This window comes from Rhinatrema bivittatum, chromosome 4 (assembly GCF_901001135.1).
Source record: "Rhinatrema bivittatum chromosome 4, aRhiBiv1.1, whole genome shotgun sequence".
In the NCBI taxonomy this organism is placed as follows: domain Eukaryota; kingdom Metazoa; phylum Chordata; class Amphibia; order Gymnophiona; family Rhinatrematidae; genus Rhinatrema; species Rhinatrema bivittatum.
This window is the reverse complement of record NC_042618.1, coordinates 204,008,301-204,026,173: the sequence shown is the minus strand read 5'-3', so window position 1 is coordinate 204,026,173 and position 17,873 is coordinate 204,008,301. Positions and strand designations below refer to the sequence as shown.

The window sequence follows — 17,873 nt, the reverse complement described above, 5'->3', positions numbered from 1 at the left end:
ATTCAGATCTGTCCGATATCACTCATGTGTGAAGACTAACATCCTGCTTGTCCTCGGAGAAGAATGTAAGCCCAATTGGGATCAGGATGCCCCATTTCTTCAGGAGAAAGAGCTCTTGACACTCTCTGGGAAGTTATGTTGTGAGTACATTGCAAAGGTAGCCAGTCTACTGTTATGTTGTTTGCTGATTACATTAATAAAAGTTGAAGTTGCATGAAGAAAGGCCGGAGTCAGCATGGTTCCTGCTCCAGCCTATATAGATCTCACTCAGCTAGCCTTTCAACACATAATAGGACCTTTGGCAGAGAGGGCCCTGGACTGGTCTGGCTGGACCTAAGGAAAGGAAATTATCAGTTAATAAAGCAAATGTTTCTTACCTGTAACAGGTGTTCTCACAGGACAGTAGATGTTAGTCCTCACATATGGGTGACATCACAGGATGGAGCCCAATCACGGAAAACTTCTGTCAAAGTTTCCAGAACTTTGACTGGCCCCTACTGGGCATGCCCAGCATGGCACTAACCCTGCAGCCAGTATGGGTCCCCCTTCAGTCTTATTTAAAAGCTCCAGGCAGTGCCGAAAAATAAAATAAGAAATCGTTACGAACCCAACACCGCAGGGCGGCGGGTGGGTTTCATGATGACTAACATCCTGCTGTCCTGTGAGAACACCTGTTACAGGTAAGCAACATTTGCTTTCTCACAGAACAAGCAGGATGGTAGTCCTCACATATGGGTGAGTACCGAGCTGAGGATGTCCGAACATGCACCAAATGTACCCAAAGGCGTGCAACAGGCACAACAACTGGGGTGGAATTTGGCAGAGGGCATTCTGAACCCCACCGGGCAGGCGGAAGGGTGTAGGTACATCACATTGTAAATAGGTTACGAAGGACTGACTGGCCGAAGATGGAATCTTGTCTTCCGGCTTTGTCCAAGCAATAGTGGGCTGCAAAGGTGTAGAGAGAACTCCAGGTGGCAGCCCTGCAAATGTCAGGAAGCGGCACCGATCGCAGGTGTGCTACTGAAGTCACCATGGCCCTCACAGAGTGTGCTTTAACACAGTCTTGAAGTGGAATGCCCGCTTGCTGATAGCAAAAGGATATGCAGTCTGCTAGCCAGGAGAAGAGAGTCTGCTTACCCACAGGCTTCCCTAACTTGTTAGGGTGGAAAGAAACAAACAATTGAGTGCTTTCCCTGTGGGCAGCTGTACGGTCTAGGTAGAACGCTAGAGCCCGTTTACAGTCGAGGGTATGCAGAGCCTGTTCTCCTGGATTGGCATGGGGCCTGGGAAAAAAGGTAGGTAGTATGATGGATTGATTGAGATGAAAATCTGATACTACCTTAGGTAAGAATTTAGGGTGAGTGTGGCGTACCGCCCGGTCCTGCAGAAGTTTAGTGTACGGCAGATAGGTAAATAGGGCCTGTAATTCACTAACTCTGCGAGCTGACGTGATAACTAAAAGGGAAATCACTTTCCATGTGAGATTTCGAAGTTCACAGGAGTGAAGAGGCTCGAATGGTGGTTTCATGAGCCGACCAAAAACCAGATTAAGGTCCCAAGAAGGGGCCGGAGGACGTAGTGGAGGCTTGATGAGGAGCAAGCCCTTCAAAAAACGTTTTACAAGGGGGTGTACTGATATAGAGACATCCCCGACACCTTCATGGAAGGCGGCTACCGCACTGACATGCATTCTGATGGAAGAAGTCTTAAGACCTGACTCTGATATATGTCAGAGATTGTCCAGGAACTTCAGGATTGAACAGGAAAAGGGGTCAAGGGACTGAGAAGAGCACCATGACGTGAACCTTTTCTCATGGAAGGCTTTCGTGAAGCAATCAAGACACAGGAAATTGGTTCAGAAAGGTTAAGTGGCTGAAGGATTAACCTTTCAACATCCATGCCGTCAGGGACAAGGCGTGAAGATTGGGATGGGGTAGGCACCCATCGTTTTGAGTGATCAGAAGTGGGTTCGATCCTAAGGGAATGCGCCTGCGAAAGAAGAGATCCTGAAGTATTGGAAACCACACTTGGCGTGGCCAGTGAGGTGCTATCAGGATCATGGTTCCCTTGTCCTGACGTAACTTCACGAGAGTCTTCGAGAGAAGAGGGAGTGGAGGGAATGCATAAAGCAGTCCGGTTGCCCATGAGAGGGAGGATGCGTCTCTGGGCTTAGAGCATTTGCTGTGAATGAGAGAGCAGTAGTTCTCTACTTTGCGGTTGTGAGGAGATGCAAAGAGGTCTATCCAAGGATATCCCCATTGTCGGAAGATGGAGTTTGCTACCGAGGGGTTGAGAGACCACTCGTGCGGTTGAAAGACACGACTCAGCTTGTTTGCCAACACATTGTCCACTCCCGGCAAGTAGGTGGCCCTGAGGTACATCGAATGGGAGAAAGCTTCTGCCCATATCTGCGCAGCTTCCTGACACAGAAGGAAGGAGCCTGTGCCTCCCTGTTTGTTGATGTACCACATGGCCACCTGGTTGTCCGTCTGAATCAGGATGACTTGGTTTGTGAGGCGATCCTGGAAAGCCCTGAGAGCATATCTGATTGCTCGAAGCTCCAGGAAATTTATTTGGTGTTTGGCTTCCTCTGGAGAACAAGATCCTTGTGTTTGCAGATTGGCCACATGGGCTCCCCAGCCGAGGTTAGAAGCGTCGGTGGTGAGCGTGATTTGAGGGCCTGGAGCCTGGAAGGGCAAGCCCTGGAGGAGATTGATCTGATTTTTCCACCAGGCAAGAGACAGATGGAGTGAGTCGGTGATGTGGACAACGGTCGACAAGGGCTGAATGGATTGAGTCCACTGTGACCTTAGAGTCCAGTGCATGAGTCTCATGGTCAAGCGAGCCATTGGTGTGACGTGGACTGAGGACACCATGAGGATGAGGACACCATGAGGATGAGAAATTGGCATGCAATCGCAGAGTGCTGAGACTGCAGCTGGTGAGTAAGAGACACGAGAGTTAGTGCTCGCTGTCGAGGCAGGAAAGCCTTTGCCTGCAAGGTGTCCAAGTCTGCCCCAATGAACGACAAGGTTTGAGATGGGACTAAAAAGGATTTGTTGTAGTTGATGAGAAATCCTAATGAAATTAAGGTGTGTAAGGTGAGATTGAGGGACGACAGAGCAGCTTGCTGAGTGGGAGCACTGACTAACCAGTCGTCTAGGTAGGGGTAGACGTGAACACCTTGGGTTCTGAGGAAGGCTGCAACTACTACGAGGCATTCTGTGAAGACTCGTGGCGCAGACGCTAGGCTGAATGGAAGAACTCGGTACTGATAGTGCTTGGGGCCTTCTAGAAACCTCAGGCACTTGCAATGAGATGGAGTTATCGCAATATGAGTGTATGCGTCCTGGAGGTCTAGAGAGCAGAGCCAGTCTCCTCTTTGTAGAAGAGGGAGAAGTGAGCCCAAGGTTACCATCTTGAACTTCTCTCGCTGTAGGTACTTGAGGGCCCGTAGGTCCAGAATAAGATGAACGCCTCCCGATTCTTTTGGGGATTAGAAAGTACCGGGAATAGAACCCTAGGCCTTGCTGAGAGTATGGTACGGGTTCTATTGCTTTGTTCTAGAAAAGGAGGGAGACCTCTTGATCCAGAAGAATGGAGTGAGTGGATGTTCTCCACTTTGGTAGAGGTGGGGAGTCCGGAGGCAGGGAGAGAAAGTTCAGATGGTAACCCTGAGCAATTATTGCCAGTACCCATTGGTCTGAGGTGATTGAGTGCCATATGTTGTGGAAGTGGCACAATCGACCTCCCACTGGTTTGTGAGGCAGTGGAATCTGGCTGCTGCTCTCTAGGTGGAAGTCAAAAACCTGAAGTAGGCCCTGGTTGAGGAGCTGCTTGAGGCTTTTATTTACGTGTTTGACAAGACTGTGGTTTTTGATAAGGTCTCGTGGCACGGGATCTGGCTGTTGGCGGATAGGACTTCTTCGGGTGGAAGAAAGACTTTTTAGAGTCCTTTCTGAAGGGTTGCTTAGAAGAATAGTCGGAAGGCATCAGAGAGAGCTGTCTTAGGGTCTCATGACAGTCCTTAAGTTCCGCCACCGTCCGTTGAATCTGTTCACCAAACAGATTATCTCCGACACAAGGCAGGTTGGATAACCTGTCTTGTACTTCCGGGCGAAGGTCAGAAGACTTGAGCCAGGCCCACCTTCTTGCCGAGATAGCAGCTGCAGATACTCTAGTAGAAGTATCAAAGATGTCATAAGATGTCCTGATCTCATGCTTGCCTGCCTCAAAACCCTTGTTTACTAGGGTTTGTAGCTGTTCTTGAAATTGCTGAGGCAGGGAGTCCGACAAGTCTTGTATCTGCTTAAAAATGACCCTGTTATATTGGGTCATATAGAGCTGATAGGTGGTAATCCGAGAGATAAGTATTGACCCTTGGAAGACTTGGCGACCTATGGTATCAAGGATCTTTTGTTCCTTGCCAGGGGAACAGAAGAGTGAGGTTTTGACCTCTTTGCTCTCTTCTGTGCTGATTCCACCTCTACAGAGTGGTGATCCAATTGTGATTTCTGAAAGCCTGGAGCTGACTGCACCTAATAGATAGTGTCAGCTTTCCTGTGGACTGGAGGAATGGAGCCAGGATGTTCCCAGTTCTTCTTCAGGAGATCCAGAAGAACCTGGTGGTTAGGAACGGAGGTTATTACCTTGGGGGCATCCAGGAATTGGAGTAACTCCATCATTTGGTGCCTATCATCCTGTTCAATCTGCAATTGGAAGGGGACCAATTCAGACATTTCCTTCACAAAATTTATAAAGGAGAGGTTCTCTGGAGGAGAACGCTTCCTACTTTTAGTGGGTGAAGGTGGTGAAGGTAAATCATCGGTGTCTGGAGAGGAATCTTCAGTCCAGGTGTCGTAGGGATCAGCACCTGTCCCTCTAGGAATTAGAAGGGGACAGGATGGTGGAATACCTGAAGGTCCTGGTCTAGGCTCCGAAGGAATCGAAGGAATTATCGGAGGCACCGATAAAGGCATCGAAGGCACCGGCGCAGGCATCGAGGGTATCAATGGATGGCTTGGTGGCACCGACGGATGTATCGGCACCGATGGTTGGATCGGTGGTGAGGGACGTATCGGCACGATGGCTGAGGCAGAACTCCCGATGGAGGGATGCGTAACGGTGTTTCTCTTCCCGATGATAATGTACGTGGGGAGGGCACCGGCGCCATCGGGGACTCACGATCCATTGGTGGAAGCACGGCAATGAGCGCTTCCATCCTGGAGAACAGCGGTGCCAACGCTGCCGGAATCGGGTCGGTGGACGGTTCCGCAATCGGTACAGGTGTCGGAGGAACCTGGAGTCGTTGCATCGCCTTGTCGATGGCCTCCTGAACCATCCCAGTCCAGTTCTTCTCGGAGACCTGGAGCAAGCAGCCCCGGCTCCTGAACAGAAGAAGGAGGCAGAGGCATAGCTGGAGGGACCACCGTTAAAGGCGGAATCGCGGCTCCCGATCCCCTGTCAGGTGAGGGTTGCCTCGGTGACCCGGTCGCAGAAATGGTCGGTGCCTTTTCTGGATGGGGTTTCTTCAACAGCGGCTCGGACGATGGTGAGGTCGATGATTTCACTCCCTCGATGGTCTGAGTCTTTCAGTGCCGATAGCGATGTTTCTCCCTTCGATCCCCTCGGTCTTGAGGGTGAGTAGAAGGTGTCGATGGCCGAGAAGTCATCGATGCCGGGCGGTCACCGGCCGGTGGTCGATGCTGGCGCAAAGTTGACGGTGCAGGCTCTGACGACGTTGATGCAATGGATGGAGTCGGGGTTTGAGCACAGAAGAGAAGTTCCATCTTCTCCATTCTGGCCTTGTGACCTTTTGGTGTCATTAGGGCACATTTGGTGCAAGTCAAGACATCGTGCTCGTGTCCTAGACACATAACACAGACTTTATGGGGGTCTGTGATGGACATGGTGCGAGTACAGCCCGGGCACCGATGGAACCCTGATGCCATGGCCATGGAAAAAAATCAATCCACGGTACGGTCGACGGCCAGTAGGCTGCGAGGGCCAAACTAGAGGGTAATCAACGGAAAACGGGTAAAAACTTACCGGAGTACCGCGGTCTGAAAAAAGTTAAAGGAGGGACCCTTGTGGGCAAATTAACTTTTAGTAATTCCATGGGAAAATTCCTGTCAGGAATCTCTGCAGAGCTCCTTTACCGCGAGGCTACTGCTGCGCGGAAAAAAAGAAGATTGAAGGGGGACCCCTGCTGGCTGCAGGGTTAGTGCCATGCTGGGCATGCCCAGTAGGGGCCAGTCAAAGTTCTGGAAACTTTGACAGAAGTTTTCCGTGATTGGGCTCCATCCTGTGATGTCACCCATATGTGAGGACTACCATCCTGCTTGTCCTGTGAGAACTAATTTTACCTTTCTCTTCATCCAGCCAAACATGCCCAGACGCATGGGATATACCCAAGCTATTGAGCAGTGTACTGTCAACCCTGCTTCCAAGATTGCTGATCCATACTTGGTTTCTCTAAGGAATCCACTTCCTTTTATTTTTTCTCTGGTCTATTCAAAATATCCAAGGACTGTAAAATTAGGGCAGACATTTCCACTTTATTAAAAGGGCAAACCATAGGGAAATCACTCTCCTCCCTGGTGAAATATTCCTTCTCCTCCATGTCTTCCTTACTGGCATTAACCTTAGTGCCATCCAGGGCCAATCAAGAAGCTTCTGAAGCAGAAGACTTACATTCCTCTAGGTCCTCTTCCAACTTCTTTTTAATCCTCTTATGACCTGAATCCTGGGGAACCTCCCTCTAAGGGCCTTGGGAAGAGTTGGCCACAGCTCCTACTTTCCTAGCAATACTGCTAATAATAATGAGGATAGTGTCATGAATCGCTCTGCCCGCGGGTCCCCCCGCAAGCAGGCACACTCACCACCATATTGTCTTCACCGACGCGGCAGGATGCCGCCGGCTTGCCCACGCAGCCCGGAGGCCGCCCTGGATCCTCTTCTGCTCCGCGGCCGGAGCCGCGGCCTTCTTCGGGGCTTGGACCACCCCCGACGCTGATTTCCTCTTCGCGGCGCTAAGGCCGCAACCCCGGGCTGGAGTGGTGGCTGGAGCTGCCCCCGAGGCCTCCTGCAGCGGCTGGAGCTGCTGCCGACATCGGGCCTGCATCCCAGGCCAGCCCTGCTTCCTCTGACGCACTACGTTGGTGCAGGCCCGCTGTCCGCGGTCCTGCACCAATGGTAGGACAAGAAGACATCATGATGAGGAGCTCCACAAGACTAGAAGACCTTACATGGACTCTGGCAGGCCGGAGCTTCCAGAGCGAAGACTCCACGAAGATGCAAGGCCAGGAACAACAGACGGAGCAGCCCTTTATAGGGCTGAAGCAGGAAAGAGTCATCAAGGTGGGGCCAAGACACTTCCTGTGTCTGGCCCTTTAAATGAAGAAGGAAGACGCGGCCGCGCGCCTAGAGAGAGTGCAGGAGCTGTGTAGGACCGCAGACAGCGGTGGACCACGATGTCTGCGGTCCTACACAGCTCCTGCACTCTCTCTAGGCGCGCGGCCGCGTCTTCCTTCTTCATTTAAAGGGCCAGACACAGGAAGTGTCTTGGCCCCACCTTGATGACTGTTTCCTGCTTCAGCCCTATAAAGGGCTGCTCCGTCTGTTGTTCCTGGCCTTGCATCGTCGTGGAGTCTTCGCTCTGGAGGCTCCGGCCTGCCAGAGTCCATGTAAGGTCTTCTAGTCTTGTGGAGCTCATCATGATGTCTTCTTGTCCTACCATGTCATGTCTTCGTGCCTGAGGTCCTCGTCCAGGTGTCTCGTTCTCCTACGTCCTGGTGTTCCTGCCTTCCGTGATGTTCCTTCCTTCGCCTCACCTTCTATGCTCTCGAGCCTTCTGGTCCGGTGGGCCGGGGGTCCCTCAGATGCAGTACTCCTGAGTGGACTAGCCTGCTGGTGGACGGATGTCCTGTGCTCCTGAGCCGTCAAGTCCCGGATGTGTGTTCCTGTGCTGTCCCGCTCCCGTCGTGGTCCGTGACCAGCCTCTGGGGGCTGTGTAGGGCGCGTACTGGGACAGGGTGGTCCGTGACTCAGTCCCGCGGGTGGCCTGAGTAGGGCGTCCTGAGAGACAGTGCCAATGTCCATGCCTTGCGTTGCCTATGTGGATGTCAAGAGTCTTCGTGCCATGTGATGCCGTTGCATCAGTCCAAGTCTTCGTGTCAAGGTCCGTCTGCCCTCAACCTCAGGCAAGGCCTGCTGCTCCATGCTGCTTGCAGCAGGTCCGAAAGGGCCCGGAATGGTCGGAGAACCAGTCACCTTCCATCATCCTTGGATGTTAGCCATGGGAGCTTGCCGGCCTGGCCGAGGGCAAGATTGTTCAGCCACGCGGAGCCACCATCAACCCTTGGCTCGGCCCTGAAGGTCTGGGTCGGGCTGAGGCCTAAGGGCGCACTAAACCACCAGAGTATAACAGAATGCAAGGCCATGTGCCCGACGGAGGTGCCCTGCCGATATCTTCGCCTTGTTCCTTGTCTTGTTTCCATGTCCTGGACTGTGATGGGACCGGAAAAATTTTTCAGGATTTTATGTGTACGACCTACTGGAGGCGCCAGTTTGCCATAGTCACGACCTGCAGGAGGCGCCTGCTCCAGACCTTTTGTCATCATGTTGCCAGATTGGGGTTTTTCGACCTGCAGGAGGCGCCTGCACCCCTACTGGTTTTAATGGTTTTTCTTTTGCCTGCCCTGGGTTCCCTCCCCCAGGTCTTCTTGGTATTTCTGGGTGCTTCTTGTTGGTCCTTGCTTGTTGCTCGTTTGTCTGTTTTGTATTGTCTGTGCTGTGTGTGTTGGTTGCTTGTTTGTTTCCCCTTTGTTTCTTTCCTGCTTGTTGGGTTCCGCTTGTGTGTTCCCCGTCCTCGTTCCCGAATTCCCGTTCCCTTGTTTCCCTTCCTCGCTCTTCGCTCTTTTGCCCTTCGCTCTTTCGCTTTCCGCTCTCGGCTCTTTCGCTCTCCGCTCCCTTGCTCTCTGCTCCTTCGCTCTCCGCTCCCTTGCTCTCTGCTCCTTCGCTCTCCGCTCCCTTGCTCTCTGCTCCTTCATTCTCCGCTCCCTCGCTCTCTGCTCCTTCATTCTCCGCTCCCTCGCTCTCTGTTCCCTTGCTCCCTGCTCCCTCACTCTCCGCTCCCTCGCTCTTCGTTCCCTTGCTCCCTCTTTTGTGTTTTCGGTCGCGCGGTCACTGCTCGCTCGGTCCCGTGTTCCCTCAGTCTCGTCTGCTCTTGGTCTCGTGCTCTTGGTCTCTCGTCATGTCTCTTGTGTTTGCGTGGTGTGTTTGTTTTGTCTTGTTCTTGTCTGGTTTTCTGCTGCCTTTGCCTTGTTTTGTTCATGCTGTCCCCGGAGTTACCAGCTTCCATTTTTTTGGGACCCTCGAATACCTCCATCCGGTATGGACTGATACCCTTATCCTTGAGCTGTTGACAGGAGGCTTGAGGAAGGGGGGCTTTGAGGAGGGGGTACTGTCATGAATCGCGCTGCCCGCGGGTCCCCCCGCAAGCAGGCACACTCACCATCATGTTGTCTTCACCGACGTGGCAGGACGCCGCCGTCGGCTTGTCCACGCGGCCCGGAGGCCGCCCTGGATCCTCTTCTGCTCCGCGGCCGGAGCCACGGCCTTCTTCGGAGCTGGGACCACCCTCGACGCTGATTTCCTCTTCGCGGCGCTAAGGCCGCAACCCCGGGCTGGAGTGGCGGCTGGAGCCGCCCCCGGGGCCTCCTGCAGCGGCTGGAGCCACTGCCGACGTCGGGCCTGCATCCCAGGCCAGCCCTGCTTCCTCTGACGCACTACGTTGGTGCAGGCCACTGTCCGCGGTCCTGCACAGCTCCTGCACTCTCTCTAGGTGCGCGGCCGCGTCTTCATTCTTCATTTAAAGGGCCAGACACAGGAAGTGTCTTGGCCCCACCTTGATGACTGTTTCCTGCTTCAGCCCTATAAAGGGCTGCTCCGTCTGTTGTTCCTGGCCTTGCATCGTCGTGGAGTCTTCGCTCTGGAGGCTCCGGCCTGCCAGAGTCCATGTAAGGTCTTCTAGTCTTGTGGAGCTCCTCATCATGATGTCTTCTTGTCCTACCATGTCATGTCTTTGTGTCTGAGGTCCTCGTCCAGGTGTCTCTTTCTCTTAAGTCCTGGTGTTCCTGCCTTCCGTGATGTTCCTTCCTTCGCCTCACCTTCTTCGCTCTCTAGCCTTCTGGTCCAGTAGGCCGGGGGTCCCTCAGATGCAGTACTCCTGAATGGACTAGCCTGCTGGTGGACTGTTGTCCTGTGCTCCTGAGCCGTCAAGTCCCGGATGTGTGTTCCTGTGCTGTCCCGCGCCCGTCGTGGTCCGTGACCAGCCTCTGGGGGCTGTGTAGGGCGCGTACTGGGACAGGGTGGTCCGCGACTCAGTCCCGCAGGTGGCCTGAGTAGGGCGCCCTGAGAGACAGTGCCAATGTCCATATCTTGCGTTGCCTATGTGGATGTCAAGAGTCTTCGTGCCATGTGATGCCGTCGCATCAACCCAAGTCTTCGCCATGGATGCCGTCGCATCAACCCTGAGTCTTCGTGCCATGTGATGCTGTCGCATCAACCCAAGTCTTCGCCATGTGATGCCGTCGCATCAACCCCGAGTCTTCGTGCCATGTGATGCCGTCGCATCAACCCAGAGTCTTCGTGCCATGTGATGCCGTTGCATCAGTCCAAGTCTTCGTGTCAAGGTCCGTCTGCCCTCAACCTCAGGCCAGGCCTGCTGCTCCATGCTGCTTGCAGCAGGTCCAAAAGGGCTCGGAATGGTCGGAGGACCATTCACCTTCCATCATCCTTGGATGCTGGCCATGGGAGCTTGCCGGCCTGGCCGAGGGCAAGATTGTTCAGCCACGCAGAGCCACCATCAACCCTTGGCTTGGCCCTGAAGGTCTGGGTCGGGCTGAGGCCCATGGGCACACGAAAACACCGTTCTCAACAGATAGTTAAGGAATTCCTAGTTGTAAAGACTTTTTAGTTTTCTTCTTTACTAAAATCTCCAAAAATTGCTACAGTCCCAAATTAGCATAATAGCCTCCCGCATACTGGCAGTAACTCTTGGTCCTCTTTTCAGGATGTTTCTGCGAGTAAAATTTCTTGGCCAATTTTACATTTAAATCCCTCATATAGTCCTTTTAACATATTTGATGTTGCAGTGTTCAAGGCTGCTAGAGAATGCATTGCTACATCTCTAGCTAACATATCATTAAAGAAAACTTCAGTACATTTGCCAAATAAAGATCCTTCAAATTATCAGCCTCTCTCTTTCTTGCCTTCTCTGTCAAAATTACTGGAAGCAATAACTGCAAAATAACTTTCTGATTTTTTGGAGGATTATGAAATTTTAGATCCCTAAAATCTGCTGACAGGGGAGCATAACCCATGCATCTGAACCTGCCTGGCTGGCTGAAGAGGAAGAAAACATATAGAAATGCGAGCAAGATAAATAAGATACATTTTTCCTTTGACAAGTCCTCTTCCTGGTTTCATTTCTCGTCAGCCACTCTTAAAGCAGTCTATCCCTATCAGACTTGCCTCTCCCACTGTGATGGCTCACTTATAGTTGCAACTCAGAGAGGACAAACAGGGCTGGTACAATAACATTGCTCCTGAGAAAAGGGGTGGGTCTGAGTCCTAAAGCAGCTTTAATCAGCAAATAAGTCAATCTCTGGCCAATAAAAACAATTTGAAAGATGGCTACCTGCTCCAGTACAAGGTCCTTTTTGGGTGAGGCAGGCTCGCTTATAGAGAGGTGGCTCAAGAATCGCTGCAGCTCAACCAGAATTGGCAATTGGTCAATCAAGACATCTGTCAAACAACCACGAAGCTAAACATGGGAAAATATACATGTTAAGTACTCAAATAAAGACAGAAAGAGAAAGTGAAAGAAGTATGGATAAATGATTGAGGGGAAAGAGAGAAAACATGTTGAGGGAAGAGAAAATTATAGTGCATAAATTGAAGATATAACCTTACAGTCACAGTAACAGACAAAAGAATTCTTAGAACATACAGCTTTGCACAGGAACAGTCAGGGACAAGTGATACATTTTGCTCCAGCTTTATTTAATATCACACCTTTAAGAGCTGGCCCTTGTTAAAATTGTTGAAGTTGTATTTCTCTTGGCATTCAGGTCTCAGGAGAAGATTGTAAAGGGCGATCCACACCTGCCCATCTAGTTTTGTCATCTTCAGACGATCCTTAGGGAGCACTAGATGCCATCTTCCATTATCATACTTCTTCAGTTGGCCTAAGAGAGCAGTACAAAGAACGAGTGATCAAGCAAGTATGAGAGCAAAGAAAGGGCAACTAGATAATGAGTGAGCAACAGAAAATGGGCAAAAGCCATCTTAGCCTGAAGGAGACCTGGGTGAAATTCCTAGGTATGGCTGCTGCTCTCCAAGTGGGGATTTATTTATTTTATTTATTTATGTATATTTATGTATATGTTCTTATATTCCACGCATTTCCATTAAAAATGCTCAGCATGTATCACAATATTTGCATTCACAAAAATATCAAACTTAAAACAAGTATTTATTGAAGCCGGCGGCCTATCGACCTATTTCCCTATTGAATGTAGATCATAAATTGCTCGCCAAAATACTGGCGGACCGCTTGGGAACCTTACTGCCCATGTTAATCAAGCCAAGTCAGGTGGGCTTTGTCAAAAGGCGCTATGCAATGACTAACATTAGATGGGTGGCGGCGGCTATGGCGCTATGCAGGCGGACAGGCCTCCCCTTTTTGATGGTGAGCCTGGACGCCGAAAAAGCCTTTGACAGAGTTAAGTGGGGGTTTTTGTTTCGGGTGCTGGTGGAAATGGGCTTTCAGGGTTTTTTTCTTCAGGCCCTTCACTTACTCTACAATCACCCTCAAGCGCAGATTGCTGTGAATGGGACGTTATCGGCCCCTTTCCCAATATTGTGTGGCACTAGACAAGGGTGTCCATTGTCCCCTCTTTTATTTTTGCTCACTCTGGAACCCCTTCTTCTAGCATTGCAAGCCACCCCTACTATAAGAGGCATGCAGTTTTATTCTCACAAGAAAAAGGAGATTTACAAATATTCAGCATTTGCGGATGACGTGTTGGTTTTTCTTACCTCTCCTGAGAGCTCCCTTCCAGTCCTATTGGACTTATTTCAAGTTTTTGGTGAGTTCTCCGGACTGAGCATAAACTGGGATAAATCAGAGGCCTTGGGGTTTCCTGCCACGCTGATTGAGAACTGGAAGGGGACATTTCCCTTAAAATCGGCTGGTGACTCGTTCAGATATTTAGGGATTCTTATATCTACAGATCTATCTACTCTTTACTCCTTAAATATCACTCGCTTACTTAATGTGACAAGGGATAAATTGGCTATGTGGTGTGACCTTCCACTCTCCCTGGGGGGGCGTATTAATCTATTCAAATTAATCATTCTGCCTAAATGGCTATATGTACTCCAGAATTTTCCCTTTTTGATTACCCGTAAGGATTTGGGGACCTTTGATACACTGCTTCGTGCATTTTTGTGGAAGGGCAAGAAAGCTCGAATTCCGTTGTGCTGGCTGAAGTTGAAGTGGGGGTCTGGGGGGATGGGTGTCCCAGACTTGCTTCGTTACTCGGTAGCAGCGAACCTACGTATCGTTCGGGACTGGGTTTTGGGGACTTCCAACTCTATAGTTTTATTAGCGGACCAAACCCTGGTAGCGCCATTAGACCTCCATTTTGTGCTCATGTGTCATACAAGACAGCTGGCAAGGACAGTAAGGCAGGACCCGTTTATAGCACCTCTGCGTTATGCTTGGCAAGTAGTGACCAAGCAGCTGGGTGTCCCTGCCTATTGTGCCTTTTTGGCACCTATTATGGGCAATCCTGATTTCACCCCGGGATCGCAAAATAAAGGGTTTCGTAATTGGGAAGTCGCAGGCATTACTTTAATGGGACACGTGATCGATGGTTCCGGAGAACCCTTTTCCTTTGAGGAACTTCAAGAGAGGTATGGGTTATCGGGCAAACATTTGTTTGGTTTCCTGCAGATCCGTCATTATTGGAAGGCGATCCCGACTATATACAAATCCTTACCCCACTTTCACAATATTGAACAGTTTTTCCGGTTGAGCAATATTCAGGGACCCTCTTTATCTCGCTATTATCAAGGCCTCCTACAAGGTTTAGCTGGTGATGCTCAGTGGCGGTGGGGAGGTGGAATCGAGAAGGTGTCTTGCAGGTTCCTCTCGGGGTTTTTAAGTCTAGTATGCGCACTCTGACACGAACCACGAGTAATATGTACTATAGAGAAATGCAAACGAAGCTGCTGTATAGGGCCTATATCACCCTGCAAGTTGCTCACCATGCAGGTTTGTCGCCCACCGCGGCATGCTCTAGATGTCAGTGTACACAGGGGACGCTGGGCCACGCCTTTTGGGCGTGTCCAGTGATTCAAAACTTTTGGGGGAAAATAGTGGGGTATTTAAAACATCTGCTGGGAGTCAATTTGTCTCTTTCACCATACATGATATTGTTTGATTGCATTCCCCGCCCACCCATTCGAAGCCTGTGCCTTCGTTGGTTCTTGCGGAAGGCATTCGCTGTGGGAAAGAAGATGATCCTGCTTGCCTGGAAGGAGGAGGAGGGACCTTCCTTTTGGGTGTGGAGGTCTCACCTACATCGCATGATGCAAATGGACTATATGGCGTCTAAAGCTTGTCCTCAAAAACATAAGAAGTTTCTTCAGATTTGGCATGACTACATACAAGCCCTACCTCATCGGGCACGGAGCTTGATTCTTAACTGTTGACCAGACTTTGAGGTTATAAGACAACCTATTCGTGGATTTCTAAAGACACTTTTCGGAAGCGAATGGCGAATTGGTGGGATAGTAGGGGGAAGGGGGGGATGGTTAAGGGATGACTCCAGGAGGAGATACCTATTTGCCTGGACTGGGGGACATAGCAGAGTAACATGTCCCTCTTTCCCATTTTCTGGTTTTGATTTCCTGGTATACAATATTTACCGAGTGGGGGGAGGGGGGGGGGGAGAGAGGGGCAGGACGGAAATATAAATGTATTTGAGCAATCAATAATGTTTTGTATACTGGTTCAGGGGGCGCAAGTGTGTACGTGCCCCTGACACCCAAGATCATTTGTTTGCTATTGCTCAATAAAAATTGTTTATTATAAGAACAAAAAAAAAAAAGTATTATGTAAAGGGAATTATAGATATTGTACAATTATCAGGTCAATAGTAATTTTTTCTTTCTTATTAGTTTTAAATGTACAATTTAGTAACTTATTGTGTGTCCCCTAGTCTTTGTACCTTTAGGCCAGAAACAGGGTGTACACATACTGGATTCTGGAAAAAGCCATGATCTGTGGCTCCTGGCTGAAGCCTATTCTCTACAGACTGGGCTATACTAGAGAAGGGAGGGGATTTAAAATGAGGGAAAAACCTGAGAGTTATGAATGAAGGCATGTGATGTCATAGCCTCTAGTAGAGGCCAAGCAAAAAAAAAAAAAAGAGAGAAATGAGCAAGAAAAAGCAAACACATGAATGGAAATGAGCTAAACAACAGGTGTGCAAGCAAAGCAAAGTTGCTTACCTGTAACAGTTGTTCTCTAAGGACAATAGGATGATAATCCCCACTTGGTTAACATCAGAGATGCCATCATGAGTCAGATACTTTTCCAGAAGCTATGGAAAACTTTAAAATGCTCTCTCTAAGCATGTGCGGAAAAGTCCTGCTCAGACGCTGTACGGAGCCCGTTCAACTCCCAGGGGAGACAGATAGGTTTGTATGGATTGTCAGCCTGCTGTCCTTGGACAACATTTGTTACAGGTAAACAACTCTGAGGTCCATATTCAGCTGCAGGATGGTAACTTTGCAGGACTATTCAGAGGCACAGGTGCACTATTGAATATACCCGGCTATTTAAAGTTAGCCGGTTAAATTTATTCAACTAACTTCAGGATTGCTCTTAAGCAGTCCCAAAGTTATCTGATTACATTAACCAGATAACACTGAAAAAGTACAGAGAAGGATGACCAAAATGATAAAGAGGATGGAACGATTGCCCTATGAGGAAAGGCTAAAGAGGTTAAGATACTTCAGCTTGGAGAAAAGGTGGCTGAGGGGAGACATGATAGAGTTCTGTAAAATAATGAGTGAAATGAAACAAGTAAACGTGAATTGGTTGTTTACTCTTTCAAAAAGTACAATAACTAGGGGACACACAATGAAGTTACTAAATTGTACAATTAAAACTAAAAAGATAAAAGAAATTACTACTTACCTGATAATTTCCTTTCCTTTAGTGAAGGGTAGTTCAATCCCAACAAGTGGGTTAGGCACCTCTGCCAGAAAAAGCTAATGTCACGGCTATATAGTCCCACTCTGACATCAGCCCATCAGTATTCTCCGGAAAAACCAATCTGTGGACAAACCTGATTAAACTTGAACATTATTAGCAACAGGCAACCATTTGTGTTTCTCAACCAACAGGAACACTGAGCTCAGTCAAAAGAAGGAACATATCTAGCAAACTAAGAGCTAGAGAAATCACTTACCAGTTATCACCGAAGAGCAGAAATCAAACTCTGCTTCACTCACCCTAAGAAGGCGAGTCTAGGATTGACCTACCCTTCACTAAAGAAAAGGAAATTATCAGGTAACTAGTAATTTCTCCTTCCTAAGCATTTGGGTAGGTCAATCCCAATGAGTGGGATGTACAAAAGCTAATCCCAAAAAGGGTGGAAGGTTGCCAGCAGTCCAGTCAAAACTGCCTGCGCAAAGGCGGCATCCTCTCTAGCTCTAACAACAAGCGGTAATGCTTGGAGAATTGTGCAAAGATGACTATGTTACCACTCAGCAAATTTCAGCAGGCGACAACAAACGAAGCTCCGTCCATGATACCGCCTGAGCCCTCGTGGAATGCGGTCTAATCTGCTACGGTAAGGTAACCTCAGCAGCCACATAGGCTGCCATAATGACCTCCTTAATCCAGTGGGTAATTGTTGCCCGTATCGTTGGTGCTCCCTGCTTGCCTCCACCATGGAGCACATACAAGCGATCAGACTTCCGAAGTCTTAGTCACTTCCAAATAGCGCAGTAAATGACCCTTGACATCCAAGAAGTGCAAAGGCAGTAACAGCTTCATCTCTGTCCAAGGCAGGCAGAGAAATGGACTAATTCAAATGAAAGTCTGAAACTACTTTGGATAAAAAGGAAGGCACAGTCTGAAGCTAAACTGCACCCGGAGTCACACAGAGAAAAGGCTCACAGCAGGAAAGAGCCTGCAGCTCAGATACCTGATGAGCTGAATAGATTGCTACCAGAAAAACTGTCTTCATAGTAAGCAGCCACAAGGAAAACATATGCAGCAGTTGAAAATTCAGACCTGCCAAGAAGTCGAGGACCAAGTTTAGATCCCACAAAGGCACCAGTGTTGCGTTTGTGCCTGTTCTCGCCCTCGCTCCACCCTCTCTACCTTAGTGGCGACTCCCTTCGGGTCTGACGGACAGATGCTGCCGCGGCTTCTCCTCGCCGCTTCTCCCTGGAATCCCCGGGCTGGCCCTACGCTGCGGATCCGCCATGTTCCTGATGACGTAAGGGCGCGCGTGCTCCAGAGTTTGTACTGGCAAGGGCGCGAACCTCGGGGACGTCCCCCCAGTAGTGACGTCATCCGCTTCCAACTTAAAAGGTTTTTGCTTGCAACTACAAATCGTGTTAGCAAGGGGAATTCTTTCTCCGCTGCTCTGCCTCCACAACCTTACCTAGGGGTACATGCTCCTCGGGGCCCCCGCTCTCTCTTCTTGATTTCAGATTGCTAAGACAGGATCTGGTACTCGCTCCTCGAGGGCCTACGTCCCTGAATGCTCAGAAGACTC

At 49.7% G+C, this 17,873-nt stretch overlaps 1 protein-coding gene across 1 annotated transcript in view; it reads right to left on the bottom strand.

Moving 5' to 3' along the window:
- ZMYND10 (zinc finger MYND-type containing 10) overlaps positions 1 to 17,873 on the bottom strand; it is a 364,741-nt gene that overhangs the window by 103,054 nt on the left and 243,814 nt on the right. The window contains exons 8-9 of the mRNA XM_029599566.1: positions 12,082 to 12,254; positions 11,705 to 11,830 (exon numbers count right to left, since the gene is read on the bottom strand). Coding sequence (XP_029455426.1) covers positions 11,705 to 11,830; positions 12,082 to 12,254 — 299 coding nt within the window. The remainder of the gene's footprint in view (positions 1 to 11,704; positions 11,831 to 12,081; positions 12,255 to 17,873) is intronic.